The sequence below is a fragment of the Hyaloscypha bicolor genome (assembly GCF_002865645.1).
Source record: "Hyaloscypha bicolor E unplaced genomic scaffold K444scaffold_58, whole genome shotgun sequence".
Taxonomy (NCBI): domain Eukaryota; kingdom Fungi; phylum Ascomycota; class Leotiomycetes; order Helotiales; family Hyaloscyphaceae; genus Hyaloscypha; species Hyaloscypha bicolor.
This window is the reverse complement of record NW_020194560.1, coordinates 23,651-47,347: the sequence shown is the minus strand read 5'-3', so window position 1 is coordinate 47,347 and position 23,697 is coordinate 23,651. Positions and strand designations below refer to the sequence as shown.

At 36.6% G+C, this 23,697-nt stretch overlaps 5 protein-coding genes across 5 annotated transcripts; 3 read left to right on the top strand and 2 right to left on the bottom strand.

Moving 5' to 3' along the window:
* The first annotated feature begins 14 nt into the window (after window positions 1–14).
* Window positions 15–1,121, top strand: K444DRAFT_386140 (uncharacterized protein). The gene is made up of 3 exons (XM_024872389.1): window positions 15–392; window positions 446–835; window positions 922–1,121. Exons 1-3 carry the CDS (start codon window positions 320–322, stop codon window positions 948–950), a joined length of 492 nt encoding a protein of 163 aa, XP_024737479.1. The 5' UTR covers window positions 15–319; the 3' UTR covers window positions 951–1,121.
* K444DRAFT_386134 (P-loop containing nucleoside triphosphate hydrolase protein) lies at window positions 1,122–3,859 on the top strand. The gene is made up of 6 exons (XM_024872388.1): window positions 1,122–2,413; window positions 2,475–2,682; window positions 2,737–2,949; window positions 2,998–3,123; window positions 3,179–3,256; window positions 3,305–3,859. The coding sequence occupies exons 1-6, from the start codon at window positions 1,292–1,294 to the stop codon at window positions 3,724–3,726; spliced, it is 2,169 nt and encodes a 722-aa protein (XP_024737478.1). The 5' UTR covers window positions 1,122–1,291; the 3' UTR covers window positions 3,727–3,859.
* K444DRAFT_612331 (uncharacterized protein) lies at window positions 3,488–5,952 on the bottom strand. The gene is made up of 4 exons (XM_024880108.1): window positions 5,636–5,952; window positions 5,279–5,576; window positions 4,864–5,227; window positions 3,488–4,809 (listed from the first exon to the last, which is right to left on the bottom strand). Exons 1-4 carry the CDS (start codon window positions 5,767–5,769, stop codon window positions 3,908–3,910), a joined length of 1,698 nt encoding a protein of 565 aa, XP_024737477.1. The 5' UTR covers window positions 5,770–5,952; the 3' UTR covers window positions 3,488–3,907.
* A 1,665-nt stretch (window positions 5,953–7,617) lies between these two features.
* Window positions 7,618–8,820, bottom strand: K444DRAFT_560539 (uncharacterized protein). Its single transcript, XM_024876903.1, has 3 exons — window positions 8,548–8,820; window positions 8,131–8,486; window positions 7,618–8,078 (listed from the first exon to the last, which is right to left on the bottom strand). Exons 1-3 carry the CDS (start codon window positions 8,771–8,773, stop codon window positions 7,749–7,751), a joined length of 912 nt encoding a protein of 303 aa, XP_024737476.1. The 5' UTR covers window positions 8,774–8,820; the 3' UTR covers window positions 7,618–7,748.
* Window positions 8,821–9,209: 389 nt separating this feature from the next.
* Window positions 9,210–10,331, top strand: K444DRAFT_528055 (uncharacterized protein; the record flags this gene model as incomplete). Its single annotated transcript, XM_024874682.1, has 4 exons — window positions 9,210–9,258; window positions 9,307–9,432; window positions 9,502–9,599; window positions 9,648–10,331. 4 exons carry the CDS (start codon window positions 9,210–9,212, stop codon window positions 10,329–10,331), a joined length of 957 nt encoding a protein of 318 aa, XP_024737475.1.
* Between the last annotated feature and the right edge of the window lie 13,366 nt (window positions 10,332–23,697).

Here is a 23,697-nt window from a genome sequence, read left to right as displayed (position 1 = left end):
TTTTCAAAGTCTTTGGAAAATTCTAAAAAATTTCCAGGTCATAGTGAATACTCGAAATATTGCGAATATCGTATTAATTTTCGAATTTGTGGCGTTAAGGTCTCCAAAATCCAAGTTGAGCGGGAAGGGGGCGTGGGCGGTTGGTGGGTGATGCCTTCTATGGGGCTGAAAGCGGGATGGCAGTTCCCAGGCAGCCTTGGGCACAGTAAGGTTAGGCTCGCGGCCTTGCTTCTGTTGTGAAGGAGTTTCCCCTTCTCAAGTCGACTCTCTGAAAAGATCGTCCGTTGATCTCACAGCGATTTGACCTACGTCTGCAGGTATGCCACCACCAAAACATCGAGCCATGTCCATCGAGAACGAGTTTGGAGACGGCGAAGCCGGTTTTAGGAATGGTGAGAGTCTTCTACCCTGTGGGGAAAGGAGATCTGGCTAACAAACAATTCAGATAGCGATTCAATTTACGAAAACGAAGTTCTTTCGACTTATAGCGATTCCGATGCGGATAATTCTGTGCGCGGCTCCGAGGCTGGCGCGAAGGGAATGGTTGTCAACCTGACTGAAGTCGACCTTCGTGCAACACGTCAAAATCGTCAACAGGGTCCATCGGAGGGACTACCAGTCCCTTCAACTATCTCTCGGAAGGACACTTCAGCTGCTGATTCCATCGACTTGCAAATTCTGGCGGAGAAACCAAATGAATTGGCCCTAGCTGGACAAGACAACGAACGGGAACACGGCCGTCGCTCTCCCAAACGTCGTCTGGGAATCCGGCGATATAGTAGTCCCGACCCTATTCCTATTGCTATTACAAATAACCCTCCACCTCCACCTCCTGGTATTCCTCATCCACCTTTTGATAGTCTTCATCTGCCTCCGCCTCCTGATATTCCTCATCCCCCCACTGAATCAATACATCCTCAGGATTCTCTTATGGGGCAGATGCTGCCTAACAGCACCCTTCAAAGTTTGCTCATGCAAAATTGGAGCAATCCACGCGTTTCTGAACCTTATATTTGGCGAGACAGGCTGCGTGTTACCGGCAGAAGAAAATCCGAGTCCAGTCTAGAGAATCATCGGCAGGGACAGGGCAATTCTCCCTCGGTATATCGTAATCTTCCACCAGACATGTCTAAGCGAAAAACCTTAGCTGGTTGGAAAAGCAGAGTTCCTGGCGTAGACCTGACGAAGGGACCAATTCCTGCTCACGAACATATCCCAAATCAATTCTTTCCAGACTTGACAGCTGAATTAGGTCGTGCAGCGGAGAGATCTTTTGCACTCGATTTATACGATGATAACCCACAATCACTATTCATCAGCTATCTGCTGGACACAATTGAGTTCATTCGATGAGAGAAACTTTATGGAAAGTCTCTTGACACAACCAATCGTTCGACCGACACCGCCGCCCCCACCGTCCGTGCCAGGGTCAGAGGCCCCAGACCGCCCCGTGAAAAGCGTACCCCGTCGACAGGTTCTGCATCAAGTCCTTTGTGTTGCTCAATACCATAGCCATGCCAAAGAAATCATTTATGAAGACAAACCAGTCAAAAAATTCTCTGAAAAAAGTGGAGATCAGGAATTAGAAGGGGAGATGGTTGTCCTGCACCTTGGAAGGTACTGCGTTCAAAACCCGGATATCTCCTTTATCATTTTCAAGCAGCATCAATGCGTGCAAGGAGAGAGGCCGTCAAAACGCCAACTCGAGTCGGAATATAGGAGGTTCCCAATCGCCGATACACAAATATCCCCTAGAGCCGAGAGAATGGTTATTCCCCCCGGCGTGCTACAGAAGGCAGTCGTAAAAGTAGCCTTATATGACCCACCCCGGCCGGGCTACCAGAATCACATTACCGGTGTGGATGAGAAAATGATTGACATGGATGCCCCTTATTTGTTTCTCTACCACCATCGAGCTGCTTTAAGAAAGCTTTCAGAAGAAAGATCCGACCCAATGACGGAGCATGTCTTGGGATTGCTTGAGTTCATAGATTCGGACTGGGGAGCCGAGTATCGCGAAGCTGATAATCAGTTCGACTCCGGAATAGTAACGAACAAGCACATCGACAAGCTCTTTTGTCCAAACAATATCGTGATTGAGAAGAGCAAAGAAACAGTTAGGGCATATGTGATAGCGACCTGGCCCCACCGCCCCCGCGAGACGTTCTTGTGGATACCTTGTTGGTCTTGGATATATAATGGTATCAATCTTCAACGGGATCACACCGTGTTACAACTACCCTTGCCACTACCAGATAGTTCCACCATAGCCGACATGCCAATCCGTCCGATTTCTAAGACTGATAATACCATTATAGAAGAACTGAGAATGCGAGGCAAGATGTTTTGGGCTATGAAAGAGCGGTATTTTGGCTGTTATTCCGGCTTCGATATAGAGAAGACCAAAAACCATGTAGGTCCAAGTTTTATAAGGAAAGTATGCTCCGATATCCGAGGCTAATGCCCCTATTCAGCAACATACAAGGGTTGTCATTGATATCCAAACCTATTCCAGGATGCATCCTAGAGAACATGCAAGGGACACCTCTCCCAGGAGGGGAGATGCCTCTCGTATCGGTCAATGGCCTGTTAGTATTCCTTGGGAAGACGACCTTGACGACTTAACAGTCATATTGCTTCCGACAGTAGTATATGGATTTTGGCTGCAAGAGAAGAGGTGGTGTGCGTGAAATTGGTCACTTTCAATATGGGACAAGAACGCTGATTCAGATGCAGTACAACTAGATGTCGGCGGGATCCATCCGATTGAGTGGAATAAACGTGCCTTTGATAGACTAGTTCTGGATTCGAAAACCAAAGAACTTATTACCGCACTGGTCCAAGTACGCATTGCCACTGGGAGAGTAGAAGATATAATCGAAGGAAAGGGTAATGGACTTATGATTTTGCTACATGGAGGTCCGGGAACGGGAAAGACGCTGACAGCTGGTACGTTGTAAGCAGACCAGAACCCGCAAATGCTAACTTTTTCCCTAGAAAGCGTTGCTGAAATCGCTGAGAAACCATTATATCGGGTAACATGTGGCGACGTGGGTACAAAAGTGGCTGACGTGGAACGCTATCTTCAAACGGTGCTATATCTCGGGAAAACTTGGAACTGTGGTAAGTCAGGACTTAAATGCCGTAGTTGAAAAAATGTTGGATCTAACACCGGAAGTCTTGCTTTTGGATGAAGCAGACGTCTTTCTCGAGGAACGCGGCATTGCCGACCTCGAACGTAACAGCTTGGTCTCCGGTAACTCATTCACCCCTCAATCATATACACTTTTAACGTTGTAATCAGTATTTCTTCGAATCCTCGAGTACTATGACGGGATCCTCATTATGACGAGCAATCGAGTCGGTATATTCGACGAAGCATTCAAATCGCGGATCCAGGTTTCCCTACATTACGAAGATCTCAGCAAAAGTTCCAGACGCACGATTTGGAATAACTTTATAGTTATGCTTGAGGAAGCTGGAGCGGACGTCAATGTCAGCGAGCTCGAATCGCATCTAGATGATCTAGCTTCGGAGGAACTGAATGGGAGGCAGATCAGAAATGCGATGACAACTGCACGCCAGTTGGCCGTATATAGAAAGGAGAGACTCGATTGGGAACATCTTGATCAAGTATTGAAGACAGCAAGGGATTTCAATCGCTATCTGAAGACTGTTCAGGGTCATACAGATAAGCAATGGGCTAGGGAGCAGAGACTTAGGTAGGGAGTACTTGGATTCTATTTTCCTGTGTATTGGTGGGGTTTTATCGTTAGCGATAAGAGGTGATGCTTCTGTGGTGTTGTATATATTCCCCTTGGATTTGTTATACACACTTGTGAACACTGGCCTATAACACAAACATGATATCTCTTCTTTGTTGGTTGCATATGATACAAATACTATCCTATACAATTCCCACCGAGCCATCCACAGCAGACAGCCAATTTTCAACACCTCTTGAGTCTGACCTCACGGGTAAAACGTGGCTGGAATACCTAGTCATTCCTCTGCGAAATCCTTCTCGAATTCTAGGACCTGGTTTCTGCCCAGAAACAAAAATCTGGGAGTCTTCCAATAGATCGCGTTCGATGACAGCAGGAAATCCCTCCGATTTCTCAGCAACAATAACCAGCTTGATGCCTTTTTCCAGCCTACCCAATAATAGATTAATGAAGTTCTGAACAAAGGTGCTTGTTCGGCCGCAGTTATATTCAACTGCTGCATGAACTAAGGTCAAGTCAAGAACAATGTACATTCTTTTCACGCCACTCAAGCAGCGGCGGAGCAGCTTAAAGCCCTGGTCTTCATTGGATATATTTTCGAAATGGTAGCTCGATATTGGATTGATGCTTGCGGAAAGAACCTGGGGATTCAAAACCAAAGCTTGCATCGATAAAGAGAGCAAAAGGCCCCCCAGTGACAGTAGTTCTTCCTCGTCCCAATTGGGTTGTGATAATGCCCAGATTGCAGGCACATTACTCCCCCGGATGGTGTCGAGTAACTCCACTGAGAAATCTCGGGTTACTGTCCGAAGTCCAATGCAGCGGGCGATGAGGAGGGGGAAAGCATCCGCGGTTTGATGCCAGTGCTGCAGCTTAGTGATTTGTGCTGTGTCAAGCAAAATATGTGACCTACGTCGGCGCTTGATTGAGCGACAGTAATCCAAAGATTCGTCGGGGTTTGGAATGTGGCGTAGTACTGGTATGGCCGCGATCTGCATTATTTGTCGTTGTCGGAAAATTCCAGCTTGTTGGGCGAGTTCTTCAGCCATACTTGAGGATGCCAAACCTTGACTAGTAAAATACGCTATTTGTTCTGTCAATATTCTGAGCCAATACGAGCCCATCAACATTTACTAACCCGTCGATAACTGAGTAAGATGTTGGATTTTGAGATGAAGTGTTCGAATCTCGACCCTACAGGCTGCTGCAGCCTCTGCATCCACCTGTCTGGATGCCTTGGAGATATCTTCGACAACAGTTTTGAAACTGAGGTCATATGGCTTCAAAATTGCCGACACAGAGTGGGCAAGCTTTCCCTTCTTATACCACTTTATAGCCTCTCTCACAAATTGGAGGATCTTAGCGTAAAGTCGGGCAACTGCAACTTTCATCCGCTGTGTTGGGTATAAGTTTGCGGAAAGGTCGGCTCGAGGTAGGACATCTGCAATGTTGGCAACGGTCTTTGATATCTCCGTGATTAATTCTTCGTGGTTAATCACGGCCTAGCCGACATGTTAACAGTTAGGTACCAGTGGATAGGTAGGTTGACACACGATGAACAAGAACTTCATTGCTCCCCAAGCCAAAGAGACATATTCTGGGTGGTGTTGTGACAGAGTATCCATGATGACCGAGTAATACATCAGTCTAGAAGAACAACTGGTAAGCCATCGCTTCGCTCGCGACTTTGGCGATTTTCCTTCGTATTTTTGCTTTGCGAGATTGACAGCTTCTTCTACATCATAGATTGTGGTTGAGTTGTCTAACCATGTCGCGCACTCCCTTTCTGATACGTGTACTCTAAATTCATTCACAGCGTCTTTAAATGCTTGGCGAGCTTGTCCAAGCCCACTGATAATATGGATTAGTGCTTGGAACCTCCTTTTCTCTGTGGCTTTGCAAAATCTTACTCTGTCAACAAATCGCCGACAAACCATCCCGACAAGCTTTTGTTCAAATCGTTCGACACTAGAAGCGAACCATATAATGCGTCCGGGGGACATAAATGTGGACCGAGGGCATCTTGGGTCGTACTCTCCTCCATTCGGGCCCCCTAGCTAATATCATTAGCGGTCAAAGTGGAGATGTAAAAGCTAGGACGTTTAGATTTAAGAAGATTAGTTGTTTCTTTCCGAGGCTGTTGTCGTGGGACTAGGCAGCAATGCACAGCCCCGGTGCGCAATTTTAGACCACGTGACAGGGTAGAAAATATGTATCGAGAGTTGGCCGTGTACAATACCGGTCTCAGGAACGGATTTGGTGAGCAGTGGCATTTCAAAAACATGATTCATCACCTGCATTATTCGGCACTTCTTTCCATGCCGGGAGCTAATTGTTCGTTTGCTACACTTAGAAGCGAACGGTTCACAGACGAGAGCTAGGCAGTCGTCCATACAGCGCTATCCTCATCTCCTGGAACATCCAAGCTCGACTTCTAGGTCTGTTGCTAAACTTGAGTGTCCTTTTAGAGCCAGTTATTAATCCTGGAAAGGAAGTCCCTTCCGACACTACTATGTAGTCCTATTTTGAGACAAAATCACATGATCTATTCCGAATGTACTATACTGAGTTTTCGATAATGAAATAGGACTTAACTGCCAGTTCTTATAGTAGTTAAGTATTGAAACCGGCCATGTCCACCGCTGCTCTCACAACTTTCTTAAAACCAACTCCTATTAAACCAACACAAACAAATAATCAGCTAGGCTCATGAACCACAACCAAGAGAGACTGGCATCCTAATCCACATTTTCCAAAGGCACTTTCAAAATCTCATCAACGCTGTCGCCATCCTTGCTACGGTCTATATGGCGCAGCCACAGACCTGGGGTCTGGCCCGCCGAGTTTCTTCCATTGGGGCTTTTTCCACAAGCCAGCAGGAATACTGTGTTCTTCCGCGTACCGAAAAGACATCCATCTTACTCAGTAAGTCCATGGCCCATTCATCAAAATCTCTCTGAAAGTCTCATCCTCAGGTTGTGAATACCTCGGCAACCCGACATACCCATTCAACCAATCCAGGACCGTCTATTCCACCAACGAATTCTCCGGCTTTGAAACCAAATAGTTCTCATCCGGATAGCTTAACAACTTACTCGGAGCATCCTTCCCCTGCAGGATATTGAAAGCACTCAGCCCCTCCGCGCTAGGAAGCCATGCCAGTAATGATCCCGGAATTTTTGCTGACTTATGGTTCGGGACAAGGAGCATCAACATGAATCCAGTCGCGCAAACAATCTCTCTGTACGTATTACTAATTACTAAGGTGAACTACGGAAGTAAAATATCCAGCAGGGACCCCGCGAATCAGGATTCTCTTCGCCGACTTCAGTGGCTAAGATGGACGCACGCGTTGTGTGGTTTCAGCCGGGAAAGACTGATGTTGTGCTTCCATCAGACTATTCGGCGCCTCGTATCCAGTTCTTGGGACCCAATAAACTTATTGAAGCCTCGTATTTGAGAGGAAGCAGTTCATAATGATACTCTGGAGAGGCGGGGACGTGATGCTTTACCTGGTAGGCGATGGAAATCTTGGCTCTTGGCCGGCTCTGGAACTCCTAGCTTCGGGATCTCGGTGAGGCTATTTCTTGGCCTGCTATTTAGCCTTCCAACAGAAGAGGCGAATACACAAGTAAGAGAGGTCACGCTTTAAAGTACTGAATGTTGATGTGTGTCGTGAAGTTGGGTGACGAAACGAGGTTGAAGAAAGCTGATTGACCTTGCCGAGGCAGCCTTCGCGGGGATTTCACAGACCAACCCAGACACTTGTCTCATGTAGACACTTTTCAATCAAGCACTTTTGCTCGATATTTATCATCAAATCAAATCCCCCTCCCCCCCTTTTTGTTTTTGCCGTTGGCATGGGGGCAAGTGCATGGGTGAACAGAAGTCTGCTCGAGGAACGAAGCCACGTGAAATATCATGAGAGAATGTTATGGAGCAAAGGCAATGGAAGCCTCTTTTGGGATAGAATACAATGTTATCTGTCGTACAGTGGAGAGTTCCTTTTACAATTCCATGCCATTACTTTTTCGTCTTGTCCTCATAACCCTCGGTGACATTCAGTCCCAGACCTTCCGAGTCCAAATACAGCTTGTTCCTTCCGCCAGCCTCCTGCAAGATCTGGGCAATGGCTCTCGCATTCTCGATTCTCTTCAAATCAACATAGGATCGACTCTTCTTGATGGCGTCTCCAATCAACTCGGCAGATCTAGCTTCACCCTGGGCTCGGACGACCATGGCTTGCTTCTCTTGACGGGCTTTGTCAACAACGAATGCGGCTCTTTGGGCTTCTTGTTGTGCGACTTGCTTAGCTTCGACAGCGGCCGTGAACTCGGGGGAGAATGCAAGGTGCTAAAATGTATGGTTAGTACATGATGATTTCTGAAGAGTGGTCTTCACATACCGTCAGAGAAACATCATCAAGCATGATGTTGAATCTCGCCGCACGCTTCGACAAATTCTCTCGGACTAATCTTGCCACATTCTCTCGTTGTGTTATCAACTGGCTAGCGTTGAACTGAGCAACCACACTCTTCAAGACCTCATTGACAATCGACGGCAGAACTCTCTCATCGTAATCCGTTCCCAACGTTCGATATATTTGTGGAAGGGCATCGATTCGGGGTCTGGAGAGAACACGACAGGTGATGTTGACCATTTGCAAATCTTTTGTACCGGTAAGGGAAGCAACGTTGCGTGGCTTTGCTCGAACATCATAGTCTATTGGCGTCTCGAACCATGGAATCTTGAGATGTGTGCCTGTGAAGAATGAGTTAGTCGCCATCGAAAGCTGTGCGGCGGCCGGGAATAGCTTCCATACCTTCCGAGTAGATCTCCTTGCTCACACCACCTATTCTCGTATACTTGATAGCTCTGTGGCCACCATCGACATTGAAAAGCGAATTATTGGCCACGACAGCGAGTCCTCCCAGAACGAAAAGACCTCCAACAGCTCCGCCGAGTCCTCTGGGAGATGGTCCTCCGCCCCTCCCGCCCTGCATTGCCATCCTCTGCAGCTTCTGCCATGCTTCCTGTGGGTTTGACATCTTGTCAGAGGCCAATCGAGAGTCCCTTTGATGCGCGGTTGAAGTTGTTGATGTTGTTGCAGGCTCGACAAAAGTCATTGCCGAATGTTGACTAGTGCCGCGCTAACTTCTCCAGCTTTCTCTCTTGGCGCAATATCAAATTGAAACCTCTCGTGCCTTGCTTGACCATTTCCTCCCACGACAACACCATCGACAACACCCCCATCGAGAAGAAGAAATTCGCATGTGGAGCTGTGCTGGGCTTTTAAGAAAGAGGCAAACAGGACTAGAATAGCCAGAAACACTTTTCCTAAGACTTCTGTGCCATTTCTTCTCATGCTGAACGGTGCTCAAGTGAATCCGTCGACCTTCACATTCCCGAAGATCCTGCTGTCGCAGGTGCCCAGTGAACTTTCATTTCTTTCTCTCACTCCAAAATTCAGAAGACATCGCCAAGATGTCGAAGCCGCCTTCCAAGTCCGTGTTCGTTGGAAATATTCCTTATGGTAAGTGCGAAGGTGAATCCTGATTGCGCCGAAGCTTACAGGATCTAGGCCTCACAGAAGAGCAGATCATACGGATATTCAGCAGTGCAGGAAAGGTCTTGAACTTCCGACTGGTATATGATCGAGAGACAGGTCGGCCAAAGGGCTTCGGATTCGTGGAATTTCCAGATTCAGGTTCGCAGCCTTCCCTTTCGCTGTCGCGTGCGCAAATTTACAAGAGCTAACCTCTCCACACGTCAATAGATTCTGCTTCCTCTGCAGTACGGAATCTCAACGACTATGAAATCATGAACCGCAAGCTACGCGTTGACTTCTCGAATGATGGAGGCGAGGATGATACCGTGAGCAGCACCCATCGCTCATAGCTTTCCCGGCTAACACTCTGCCAGGTCGCTTCAACAGGATATCAACCGCCTCCAATACCTTCCAACGGCGTCCCCGTCCCACCTCCTATGAACTCCAACTCTTCGATCCCTCCTCTTCCCCTCGGTGTCGACCTACCACCCGGTTTGACCTGCCCCGATGCAATCTCCCGAACCCTCAACACTCTCCCACCCGCACAACTCCTCGACGTCCTCTCCCAAATGAAAACCCTCGCCACAACCGACGCTGCCAAAGCCACCGAACTCCTACACCAAGCTCCCCAGCTCTCCTATGCAATCTTCCAAGCTCTCCTCCTCATGGGTCTCGTCTCAACCGAAGCCCTTGGTTCTGTCGTCGAAGCAGCCTCCCAACCTCCACCAATTCAGACCCCACAGCAGCAGCAGCAGCAGCAATACCAAGCTCCAGTACCTGGTAGCTACCCGCCTGGATTCCCGCCTCCACCTCAGCATATGAGTGGTCAGTTGGGTATGCCGATGGGAACCCCGCCGCAGAGTCAAGGCTTATATCCTCCACCTCCACCGCAACAGAGAGCTCCTCCCCCACAGCAACAGCAGCAGCAACAACAGGCTTTGCCGGATGCGGATGCGTTGATGCAGCAGGTAATGGCCATGCCACAAGAAGTTATTGATCAGTTGCCTCCCGGAGATAGGGCACAGATTATGGCTCTGAGGGCAAGTTATGGAAGGTAAAGGGAAGTTAAATGACTAGTTTCTGAAACCCATGTTGAGCAGTTATGGCCACGACCTGGCGGGAAATGAAAGAACGGAAGATGTTATTATAGAGGATGTGATATGGGCGGACAAGCAGCATGTTCTCTCCCAAACAAATCCCAAACAAAAGGCGTACTTCCTTGCTGTACTTTGTAAGATTGGATGCATCTATAGAAAATCAACTAGGTACTCAATGCAGAACTTCAAAAGTCAAAAGACCATGGCAAAAGCAGTCATGTCGCTCTTCTAATCAACTTCATTCATAAGTCTCTTCAGTCAAATATTTAGTTCTCGCTCAACGAAGTGTTGCGAACTCCAGTTCCGTCTATGCATGTCCTTTGTTCTTAACGAAGTCCACATCCGTCTTGACTATTCTTACAATTATACCAACATACAGTTTGATGACAGCCCAATGCATTCCCTAAGCCCACCAACTCCGCAAACGATGCAACGAAACAAATGTCTTTTCAAAGCAGCAAGAACAGTCCGTTCTCCTTCGTTTTCCAATGCTTCCCATCACGCTTCCACCCCACAAAAGTCACCGGGAGGAAGGGAAAGACGTTCGCCTCTTGGGCTCTCAAAGGCGTGATCTCTTTAATCTCTTTCCAGACGGCTTTATGCGCGTTCCTCAGCCGCCCGCCCAAAATGTCAAAGCCGACATTCGTCATCCGGTCGTTGCGGGGTAGAAATGGCTTCTTGACGACGGCACGGAATGGCGCGAAGCCCCGAGCAATGCGAGAAAAGACGGGCTCGCAGTAGGCCCGCCCGGACGCCGGGTACCGGTGGAAGAGCTGGATGGTGGACAGCGGTTGGTAGGGCATAATGTTGCCGGTTTGGATGCAGAATTGACCGAGTTTTTTTTGCGTTGAGGGGACACAGCTGTACTGCTATTTCGCACATGCCGCCTTCTTGGGCTGTGAGCTTGTACACCATTTTGTTGTTGACAAGACGCGGGAGTTTGGTGAGGCGAATGGGCAGATTCCGGAAGAGCACATGCTGCGGCGGTGGCAAGGTGCTCGAGATCGTTTGAGTTTTGGTCTCTCAGAGTGACCTTACATTGAACTTGTAAGGGCGCAGAAGCGACACTCGAGGAGACTCGCCAGCATATAAAAAGCCAATTTAAACTTCTATAAGTGTCATTGTCTGAGTGAGACTGTAAGAGATCTGCGAATGGTGCATTTGCTCACAGTTTTAACCAAAACAAAAGATCTGAAGACTGTCTCATATATCCTCAAATTTGAACAGAAAATCTCACCTGGATAATTTCTCGGCAATCAGCCGTTTTTACTGAGGCCCACAGCTAGCTAGCTACGGGCTGATTTAGCGACGATGCTGCAACTATAATTTTTTTCGCAAAATCAAAATTATGATGAATCGCGATTTATTTAATGGCCACATTTTATATGGAAAACACACCTAATTATGGCCAAATACGCAACTCCCATGCATTATAGTCAAATGTATCCAGTAGTATTACTCTGTTCTCGCTTTTTTGAACTGCCCCCGATTATCCCTACACCTATTCCCCGGCCTATAATCACTATCCCCTGGTAATTCCTTCTCTCTATCGTCAAGATCTGAATTATCGTCGTCATCGCTTGATATAATCACCTCCCGCTTCCTCTTTAATATAGACTTCAGAGGACGTTGAGTGGATAGAGCGGGAGCGGGAGCAAACGCTAGTAAAAACGTCAGATCTACTAGTATATTTAAATCTATTAACTTACTAGATATAGAAGCAGGAGCAGGAGCAGGAGCAGGAGTAGGATCAGGAGTAGGAACAGGAGCAGGAGAAACCGTAATTCTAGCTTCTAGCATAGGCATATTATCGTCTGAATTAAAATCGTCAGAATTCAGGTCATTACCTAACTAATTCTTTAAAGAAGCAACCTTCTCCCATATAGCTTCGATCTATTAATTAGGAGTCAAAGCAGGTAAAGAAGATGCCATAGATATAACTATAGATATAGATACTACGTTAGGGGTAATATCGGGAGAGTCTCCTAATAGGGGGCTAAAATCTAGGAGGTAAGGCATCTCTCCATCCCTTCTTTCACGCTCATCCTGAATCTCGTCGTCTCTTGCCTGAATTTTATTAATATCTTAATCAAATACAAGATAAATATGCTTTGGCATTCTCTTATTTAATTAGCTAAAATAGGATAATAAGCCATTAATAGTATTTTCAGCTCCATATATCAGATTAGTCACATGGTCGATCCTCTTGTTTTTATCCTTTGGCCATACCTAATTATATTAGTACTAATTATATTAGGATACTAATAAATAATAGCTTACTTTAGTAGTAAAAGATACCCCATTTACGTATTCCAAGATCATAATCCATTAATTAAGCTCCTAGTCTTCAAGTAACGGAATTAATAATAAAAAAGCCTTGGCTAAATATATAGCAAACTCCTTATATAATAGTTCTTGACTATAATAAAGTATTATATTAGCAAAGAGGTATATATTTCTATAAATAAGCTTTACATATGTATTAAACTATTCTACTATCTATAGCTCAATTTGAATATTTTGAGCCTCCTAATACTCTTCTAAGCTAAGGAACTTCTTTGTAATTAAAATAGGTATACTCCTCCCAGTAAAGCTACTCTCTAGTTCTTCTATTTCATATATACATAGTATAATAGAAATAAGGACCTTATATCGTTTTTCGATAATAGGAGCAGGAGGAATCGGCGATTTACTCTTACTAAAAGCCCTTACACATGCCCCCTGGCCGAGAGTAAGGGAACCAAGGGCTTTACCCCTTTTAAGGACTAAACCTAATAAAATTAGTATTAATATAGGAGTTAAACAAATAGATATATACTTTCGCCCTGAGCTTCCTAATAGAAATTATCACGTAATCGCTCTAAACGCTCGAGCTTAGCCTGCTATCTCCTCTTATATACTTCTGATTCAAGAACCTCCTCTGAGAGATCCATACCCGAGAAATAGTAAAAAGAATAGGAATTAGCTAAGATATTAACCCCTTGGTCTCTTAATAGCTGGGCGGCAGTATTCTAAAGTTGAGTTTGACTAGAAAATGATATATTATCTAATATAATAGTCGGTATAGCTAAAATAGGAGTAATAGGAGCAGGAGAAAAAGTAGCTAGGTTAATTGCACCACATAGTAGACACTTTATTATAGAGGGGGGATATAGTACCTCCCGTATAAAATAAGAGTTCCATAGATTGAGATTATTTATTAAAAACGTTTAGGGATAATATAATAAGGATCTAATTTATAATTAAATATTAGAAGGAGGGTATAGCTAATAAATCTATAGTTTAGTAAATAGTAATATAAAGTCAAGTAGCAGGATAGAACTATAATATATTAATATTATTTTAACCCTTTAGCCCATACCCCTATAACTTTTTCCCTAGGGAATTTATATATTAGAGACTTATTTTAGAGGTTATTAATAGTAGCGTATTACTAATATATAAAAAGAGGTAAATAGAAGGACTATAAGGAATACCCCTTAGCACAAGTTAAATTCGGACATATTTTATTTATCCCTAATATTATTCCTATATAAACTATGGTTTCTTATACTAGGGGCTATAGAATATTAAGTAAGGGGCTATAGAAATTAAGGGAGAGAAACTAAATTCCATATAAAAAGAGATATTTTCACCAAATATATCTTATAATTACTTTAAAAGTTCTCAAGAACTATTAATTTAATAGAGCTAGTATTAACGGAGAATTTGATCTATACTATAAACTTCTTACTACTAAAATAACAAGTTAATAAAATAATTATAGGAGGTATGGAAAATAAAGAGGCAAGGGTTAATTTTCTAATAAGGTGAATCATATAATCTTTTGACATTAAACTACCTATAACTATATGAATTTAACTAATTAAGCAGACTACTATTAGCTTCTATAATTAATTGCTTTACCAAAAATTAATATTTTTAGCTAGTTCTTTCTTTAGGATATATATTAATATGTCCCTATTTAGCCTTTCTAAGGCCGGGTAAACCGACTAATATTTACAGGAGGAATTTCTAGATTATTCTCTTCCTCTGCTTTAGGCTCAGATATATATCCATTATCCATAAACTATCTATATTCTTGACTATTTATAACCTAATTACTATTTGCCCTATTAAAAGTAATACTATCTATAGTAAATCTAGTATCCTCCGCATTATCTTTAACCTTCGCTTCGTCGTCAGAGCTAATATAGGTAAGATCTTTATCTCTATAGCTAGCGTCTCTCCCTTTATTAATAAACTAAATGCCATCTTAATTATTATAATTCTTTAGCCTTGCCTCTTCTAGTCCCATAGCTACCTCTGGTAATGAATTCTAATTATATATACCCTTAGGTATTAATAAAAGCCCTAGCTTTAGACAAGTATTCTTCGTATTAATTAGGTAGTTACTAATTGACTCCCTTAGATATATATATATACTCAGGTAATTCAGATCCCTATTTAAGTCACATATAAACTCCATAATTAGGAATATAAAGCCGGCATTCTTAAGCTCTTGCTTATACTACTCAAGTATAACCTCTGGTAAATATATGTCTTTATTATAGCTAGCATATCCTTTATATAGCTCGTTTAGTTTATTAATATTAATAGGAATCCCGTAGTCCCTAACCCCTATCTGCTCTAAAAACATATAGTTCTGGAATAGTTAACTAGGGATAATATATAGATAATTAGGCTATTTCCTAATTAAATAAATATTCCAAACCCGGACAAACTCCTTAGTTTACTCCCGTATAATAAGTAAATAGACAAAAAGCATAGTAATATAGTCAGGGAGAAGTTTACGGGAGTAAAGCCTTTGAGAGTATAGTTACTTGAAAAATATCTTCCATTTATTTAGCATATCCTATATAATATTAGCTAATTAAATAAGTCTATATGGGATTAGTATAGATAAATTACCTTCGCAACTTGCCCTCACCATGCCTCAATTCATTAATTAGCTATACTAGTCCCGAACTAATAGAGATCTGAGAACTAATATGGATTAATACCCCTTATTTAGTATATTGCTTTATAGAGGATATAATAGATATTAGTAATTATAGGTATTTCGCATCCTCTATCCAATTGAATATAGAGCGGAATAACCTCTATTTCGTCTACTAAGTCAAGGTATTATACTAGGATAGTAACCTGGAAAGTAGTATAAGTAAGTATATATTAGTATAATATTAATTAGCCTAAAGAAGAATATAGTATAGAGATTTAGGGGGTTTATTACCTAAATTAAGGGTTTTTCAAATAACTAGTTCTCTATAATACTATAGAATTACATAGCCGGAATCACGACTAAGTGAATTTTGGCATTTTCAAGGGGATATATTTATACCGAATTAGGAAATACTACTACTTATAGCATAACCATTTGAGATTCTAATATAAATCCAAGGTACGAACCATAAATAGGCATTAATACTAGTATATATCTCAATCCCACAAAATCATAGCTAAGTAAACGGATTAGTAGTTATTGAGATAATAATTTTTGAAGTTAAGTATATACTATACTTACCTTATAATAGCCATTAATAGACCAAACAAAGTTCGGCCCATAAATATTATATTTCCCCCTAGCTGCCTTTATCTTTTCCGAGTAATGTTATATACTTTCTGGATTAATTTCCTATATTACAGAAGCTATTCTATTTCTAGAAAACTTCTGGCCATTCCCTAGAGAGTTAAGATAAGTATATAGAAGCCGGTAGCCATAACTTCTAGTATTACCTTATGGGCCTTTATCCACTATATATTACTTGAGGATATGGCAAAATTACTCCTTTTCTAGCTTAACTTGCGAATTAAGCATTTGACGTCAAAGGCCCATAGCCCGGCAAGCTTATTATAATAGTTATAGATTAGGAATGTCATATCCTAAGCTCCGGAGGTTAGTAAGTATATTAGTATTAGTCATATGGATATTACAAAAGAACCAGGCAATAAGACCCTTCACCTGCGGCAAAGGATTAAATATTAAACGTTTAGAGGGCGTTTTCCATTCGGAAAGCCTACTATATAGTATTCTCAGGGAAATATCAACGTCAAAGTCATGCTTTAACCTCTCCACAATAGTCTCATATAATAGCTGCTGCTCAATTAAATAAAGAATATGGGCTTAATAGCACATAATATTAATCTTAAAACGACCTATTATAAAGAGTTTAATAATAATAGATTAATAGTATTAGAAATAATAATATAGGAACAAAAGTATAAACGAAGTATACCAGATAGCTAGTAGGCCAGGGGGCATATCACGTGCATTTTATTAATTTTTCCTACCCTATTGCATTCCTACCATGGAATATAATAAAACACCATATAGATTAACTGTTTTAATTGTATTCTACCATAGAAATTAGCTAGACTATTAATAATAGCACATTTTTAAAATATCGTAATTTTGATTTTGCGAAAAAAAATTATAGTTGCAGCATCGTCCTTAAAGGAGCCCGTAGCTAGCGCACCCTGGAGATCTTCCGAAGTTCTGGTGGTTGATTGGCAACGAAGCTCGTAAATATTATCATTGCCTACTATCGACAGCTCATCGCCAAACATTTCCACGACAACGAGTGCCAATAAATTGCGATCTCGAATCGAAGCTTCTGCATCTCTGCGCAATCATTGCTTTCTAGAATAACGCTATTAAATAGGGTCTAATAACTTCCTTAATATTCCCCGAGATTAGAAATAAGAAAATTTAAACTATTAAAATAACTAAGAAGCTGGCTAATTACTTTTTTTTTAGTAATTAATTAATAAAATTATATAAGGGTAATATTACTCGAGTTTTTTTAGTACTTATATTACTAAAAAGTATATTATAATAGTAAAGTATATCTTAAACTTAATTCCTATTAAATAACTTAGTAGATTTTATTAAAATAATACTATAACTTTTAATAAATCTATTATTATATTATAAAGCTATTACTAAATAGGCTTATATAAATATTAATTAAGAAGAAATTATAAATAGATTAAAAGATTTATATAAAATCTTAGTTAATTCATATATAATCTAATAGTAACTATAAGAATAGAATATCTAAATATATACTTAAATAGCAGATATATCTTTTCTTTATATATAGATTATAATTCTATATTATCTGGGAGATATAAATAAGGAAATACTTAAGAATCTTAAGAATTATAGCTATATAGCTTTAATTACTAGAGTTATTTATATATATAAGAAGCTTAGTCTTATTTACTATATAACTATAATAAATAAGTAAGTAGTAAATAAGTAACTATTTATAATACTATAGAATAAACTAAATAATAGGCGGGTTATAGGTTATAAATAATAGTATTTATATATATACTTCTATTAATAAGGTTTACTAATAACCTAATTAGTCTTTTTATACTTTACTATTTTGCCCTAGCTTAGAAGGTTAGGGCCTTATTTACTAATATATTTTATTATTTATAGAAAGAGCTTATATATAATATTATAACTTCTAGATCCCGAAATAATTATACTATAAATATAATAGATATAGTTTAAGAAAGAAAAATATATTATATCTAAACCGGACTAGATTTAGTTAATTAATAGATATAATAAGCTATTACTATTTAAGATCGAGATATATACTTATATTAATACTTATTTATATAATATTATCTAGATATATATTAGAATCTCTAATTAGATTACTTATTTAGTTATATAATAGTATCTTTAGATTTATACTTAAATAGGCTATTGCTTTTATTTCTTTAGGGCTAATTAAGGCTCTAAACTCTCTCTTATTACTAAAGTATACTTTATATTCTTATAGATAGCTAATTTATTAGTTATATATATAAAGAACTATTTTATTTCTAGAAAAAGTACCGAGAATTAATAAATTGAATTCTAGTAGTAGGAGCTTTAGAAAAGCTAGTTATACTAGTAGTATATAAGTAATTCCGTTTCTCTATATCTGCCTCTTATTCTTTCTATTATTAGGAGAAAGTATTAGATACTAATAATTATACTACTTTTTATTAAGGCTATTAGGTCTAGTATTATAATACCGGATTATATAACTAATTCTAATTAGTATATATAAAACTACTTTTAGGAACTGGCCTATACTAGGGGTTATAATTACTAATACCTATAAGACCGGATTACTTTACTAGTACTTTATATATAGCAGATCTAAAATAAGATATATAGGTTTATAGACTTGTAAAATATCTATAAGATTAGAAAAAACAAATCTAAGTCTAATATAGTAGCCGGTAAGCTATTTAGACTATATATAAGGCCCCTAGGCAAGATATAATACTAGAATTACTCTATAAATATAGAGCTTTATAATATAATTCTTAATAATTATTTAGTTTAGAGTAAGTAATATAACCTTATATAACTTTATATAAATAGTTTACTTATATACTAATATAGATATTAATGAGTTTCTATTAAAAGAAATACTAGAATAGTATTATTAGAAGCTTATATTTTATAATATAAATATAGCTAATATTTATATAAAAGATATTAATAGAAATAGTAACTAACTATATATTTAAGCTTATTACTAGTTCTAATATATAGTCCGGACATATATAGCCTCAGGGCAGCTACTAATATTAAGAGAGTCTGAGAAGCTAACTAGTAAATATAATATTACTATTATATGAAATAGGATTCTTAAGTAAGTTATCCTAATAAATATAAAGTATATAAATAATATATAGGCTAGAAGAATACCTATATAGTTCCTAATAATCCAGGACTTTATCTAGAAATAGCTCTTTATTAGTAATATTCCTAATAATATAAAGTAATTAAATAAGCTAATTATAAAATAACTAGATATATTAAGATAAGTATTATTTATTATTAAATATATTATTTTTAAAACTTTATTTTTATTTTTAAGAATAGTACTAATAGAATTATTAAGTTTATTTATTATATAAATATTCTATATTCTTAAATTCTTATTTCTTAAAATAGTACTACTATTTCTTAAAACCTGCCCTAATACTATATATCCTATAGCTAAATACTAGTATAGTAATATCTAATATTATAAGTTCTATTAATTTACTAATAATAAATATAATATAAAGGCCGCCGCTTTACTTACCTAGAATAGTAATACTAGTAAACTTGAATCTTATAGCTCTGGAATTCCGTTTATATTTACTCTTTTTTTTATATCTAAAATACTTTAGATCTTTAGCTTTTTTTAGTATTCTTATCTTATATCTTTTTTTCTAGAAATATTTATTATATTTATTTCTCTAATTACTATTATTATATAGCTACTAGATACTAGTTCTGCTTTACCCCAGGCTTTTCCTATTCTAATAGCCTTATAACTACTTTCTTTTATATTTTTTTTTACTATAAGCCATATTACTTAATCTAACTACTTTTCTAATAATACTTATATTATTATATAAGCTTAATAAACTATAAATATAAGAATTACTCAGGCTATTATCTAGGCCATAGCTTCTTATATTAATAATAGGCTATCTAAAGCCCTTTAAAGTCTTATAAATCAAAATATAGCCGGATCTAGTCTTATAAAATTATAGACTATAGTTTTATAACTAGTTTTCTATAAGTAGGTATTTAATAATATAAAGAATTAGAGAGCTAAGTAAAGAACTATCTAATTTTCTAAAGAAGTTAGTAATAAGTTTTCTTCTATTTCTTTTATATGAGGTATTTGTTAGTAAGTAATAAGACAATAGAATAAATTAGTAAATTATAAAACCATAGTATTAAATTCAGTATAGAACTAATCTCTGTCTCTCTTATAAGGTCTAGGGAAGCCCCCTCTAAATAGGAGGCCCCGATAACATATATATAATTAGTAATTTATAAGCCTAATACTTATAATATAAATAGTAGTTAGTTATAAAGTCGAAGGGCCTCTAATCTCCCTAATTAATACTTGTAACATCCGAGGTTCGTTACATGCCCTTAAGTCACGTGCGACCCTGTATATATTACATTTTACTAGATTCTTTATATAAATTCTAATAAATGTTTTTTAATAAGTAACTTTTAATTTGAAATAAATAATCGAGTTTTTTTTACTCTTTCTAATATAGTTTCTTAGTAGCTACTTTTTTATTTCTTTCTTTATATTAGTAAACCTATCTATTATTATTAATTTATTAATAATATAAATAAACTAGTATTCTATATTAGTTCTAATAATAAAAGAGCCTAGGAACTTATAGTTTTACTAGGTTCTATTTAAACTATCTTTAATCTTTTTTACTATAATATATATCTAGACCCTAAGAATATCTAAATAATTTTCCTTATTTTATACTAGAATAAGACTTTATATAAAGATATTTGTTTTAAAATTACTTATAAAAAGCTAGAAAATACTTAGAAAGAAACTTTATATAAAGATCTTTATCTTAAAATTACTTATAAAGAGCTAGAAAATACTTAGAAAATATAATAACTTGAGGAAATTAAATAATAAACTAAAAAGATATAAAGAGCCCAGGAAAATATTACTTACTAGTATAGGTATAAGACTTTAAGAATAAGAAGGAATTTAATAAACTAGTAAGTAAATAAAAATATATATATAATTCTTTTCTTTAATTCTGGCTCCTACTTTTTATTTCTTTTATAAATTCTTTTTTATTTTTAGGTTTAATTAACTTATATATACTAGGATTCTTCTTAATTTACTAATCTCTAAAAGCTATAAAATAATATAGAAAGTATTATAAAAAGTATTACTAAAGCTAATCCTAATAATAATAATAATAATATTAAAGCTATTAATAATAATAATAGTAATAAATTATTAGATCCTTTTTTAATTTTACTATTTTTTTTTCTAGTAAAGAAAACTATAATTAATCTTATAGACCATATTAGTATTACTTTATAATAATAAGTATATTAAAGATATAAATATATTATTTCTTTTCCTTATTAGATATAAAGAATTAATAGATATAATATCTTTAGCTTTATAAGTAAAACTTAAAGTATTCGAGCTATTACTAGTACTTTACCTATTATACTAGACAGAAGTTTAACTATTATTATTAAATTTCCTAGGCTAATTAACCTTATTTCTCCTAAGTAAACCTATTATATAAGGTCTAATAAATTATATATAAATATTTACCGAGATTAAGGTAATTAAGAAAAAATAGGCCTAATATCTAATATACTTTTTCCTATATCTTATAATTAGCTTAGTACTATTTTAGGTCTTATTTCCTTATAAATATATATATATTTAGAATTTAGAATTAATACTTTAAAGTAATACTCTTTAATTAGTTCTTATATAATTTAAAAGTCAGGCTACTAAATTTAATACTTTTATAATACTTAAATCTATTTAAGTTTATAAAGTTTTATAATTATTAGGGCCTTTATAATTCTTTGCCTTTTGAGTTTAATACCTAAATTATATTATATACTTTGCCTTTAGTATAGAAAAGGCTTCTAAAAATCTAGAATTATAAAGAAATTTTTATATTAAGAATATATTATATTATAATAATAAAATTACAGGTATTTATATATAAATATATAATATATTAGACTAGCTATACTAAAAATCATACTATATTTATATATAAAGTTACTAATTAAAGATATTAATACCGGACTTATATAGTTATATAATTTTATATAATTAGCTAGCTATAGAAAAGCCCTAAAGCCCGAAACTTATAAAGAGTCTTAAGGACTTTAGGGCTTCCGGACTATTACTAGTATCTAATACTTTTTAAGAAAAGAATATAATATATTTTATAATAAATAACCTATTATAAACTACTTAATCTTTAAGTTAAGCAGGAAATCTAAGGGCCAGGCTTGTAATTCAAGTCTTATTAAAGTTATTAAAGTCTTTACTAGCTAGTACTATAGATTTAATATAAATATTACAGGAATCCTATAAGTTCTATTCTAATTTATTTAGAAAACATATATAATATATTCTTATATTTGTTTTATTAATATTTATATATAATTCCTAAGAGCTAAACTATTACTTAAAAAAGAAATAAGAAAGCTAGACTAATACTTTTAAAAACCAAAGCCTTAATAAGTTTATTTAAAAAAGCTTACTAATTCTTCTAAAAATAACCCAAGCTTTAATAAGCCAGAAAATTTTAAGTTTATTATATATTATAACTTATATAACTAGAAATAGGAACTTGAGTTTATTATATAAAATTATCCAGATATAGAGATTCCTATTATAAACTCCTTATTTAGATTAATTAGTTAAATCCATTTTTAATACTAAGTCTTTATTAAGGCAATTTCCTATTCCTAAAGACTTTAGATAAAGTAGCTAATAAGTTTCTTAGCTATTAGCTAAGACTTATTAGCTAGAAAATCTATAAGTAATAAATAAAATTATAAAGCAGAATTTCTCTAATTATAATACTAAGATATTTTACTCTAATATAAAGTAATTAGATATAGAAGCCCTATTAAATATAATATATCTTAAATTATAAGTTTATAAGATAGGTATAAGAAGTCTTAGTACTTAACTAATATTATAGTCTAGTCTAAAGGTACCTGCTATTCTTTATACCTAATTTAATAGAAATAAGAAATACCTATACTTTAACTTAAGAAATAATTAGGACTTTTATATAGATTTAGGGTAATAGTTTACTTTATAAAAAGAAAATAAACTAGAAATACTCATATTATATTAATCTTTAGAAAAGATTATAATAAATACTATAATTCCTGAAATACTTTTAAGAAAGCTTCCCTAAACTAAAATAGGCTAGTTTATAATTCTAAAAGATTTATAAGAGTTTTATATATCCGAGAATATAAATACTTAAAATAAATACTATTTAAGTCTTAATTTATAATAAAAGAAAAATAAAATATCCGGGTATTTAATAAATAAAAAGCCTAATTATAAGTTATAAGAACTAGTACTAACTAGATATATATATAGTAATATTAAAGAAGAAGTAAAATAAAGGAAACTAAAAAATAAATTAGTATATATTTTATAAAAGTAAATAGGAAGATATCTAAATAGTCTAAAGGCAAGAAGTATATATTAAAAAAATCGAGATTAGAAGAAAAAAAGCTATTTCCTATAAAAATAAGTTAGTATATATTCTAAGATAAAGAATAGAGGTACTTAGTAATAGCCTAAAGGCTTTTATAAGTATTAAAGAAAGAGAGAAAGTATTAAAGTTTAGAGGAATCTAAATAGGAATTAGCCTCTTTTTTAGAAGTTTGAGAGAGAGTACTTCTAAAGAGCCCAAAGATATAAGAGATATTAGAAAAGAAAAAGAGATATTAAAGTTTAAAGAAATCTAA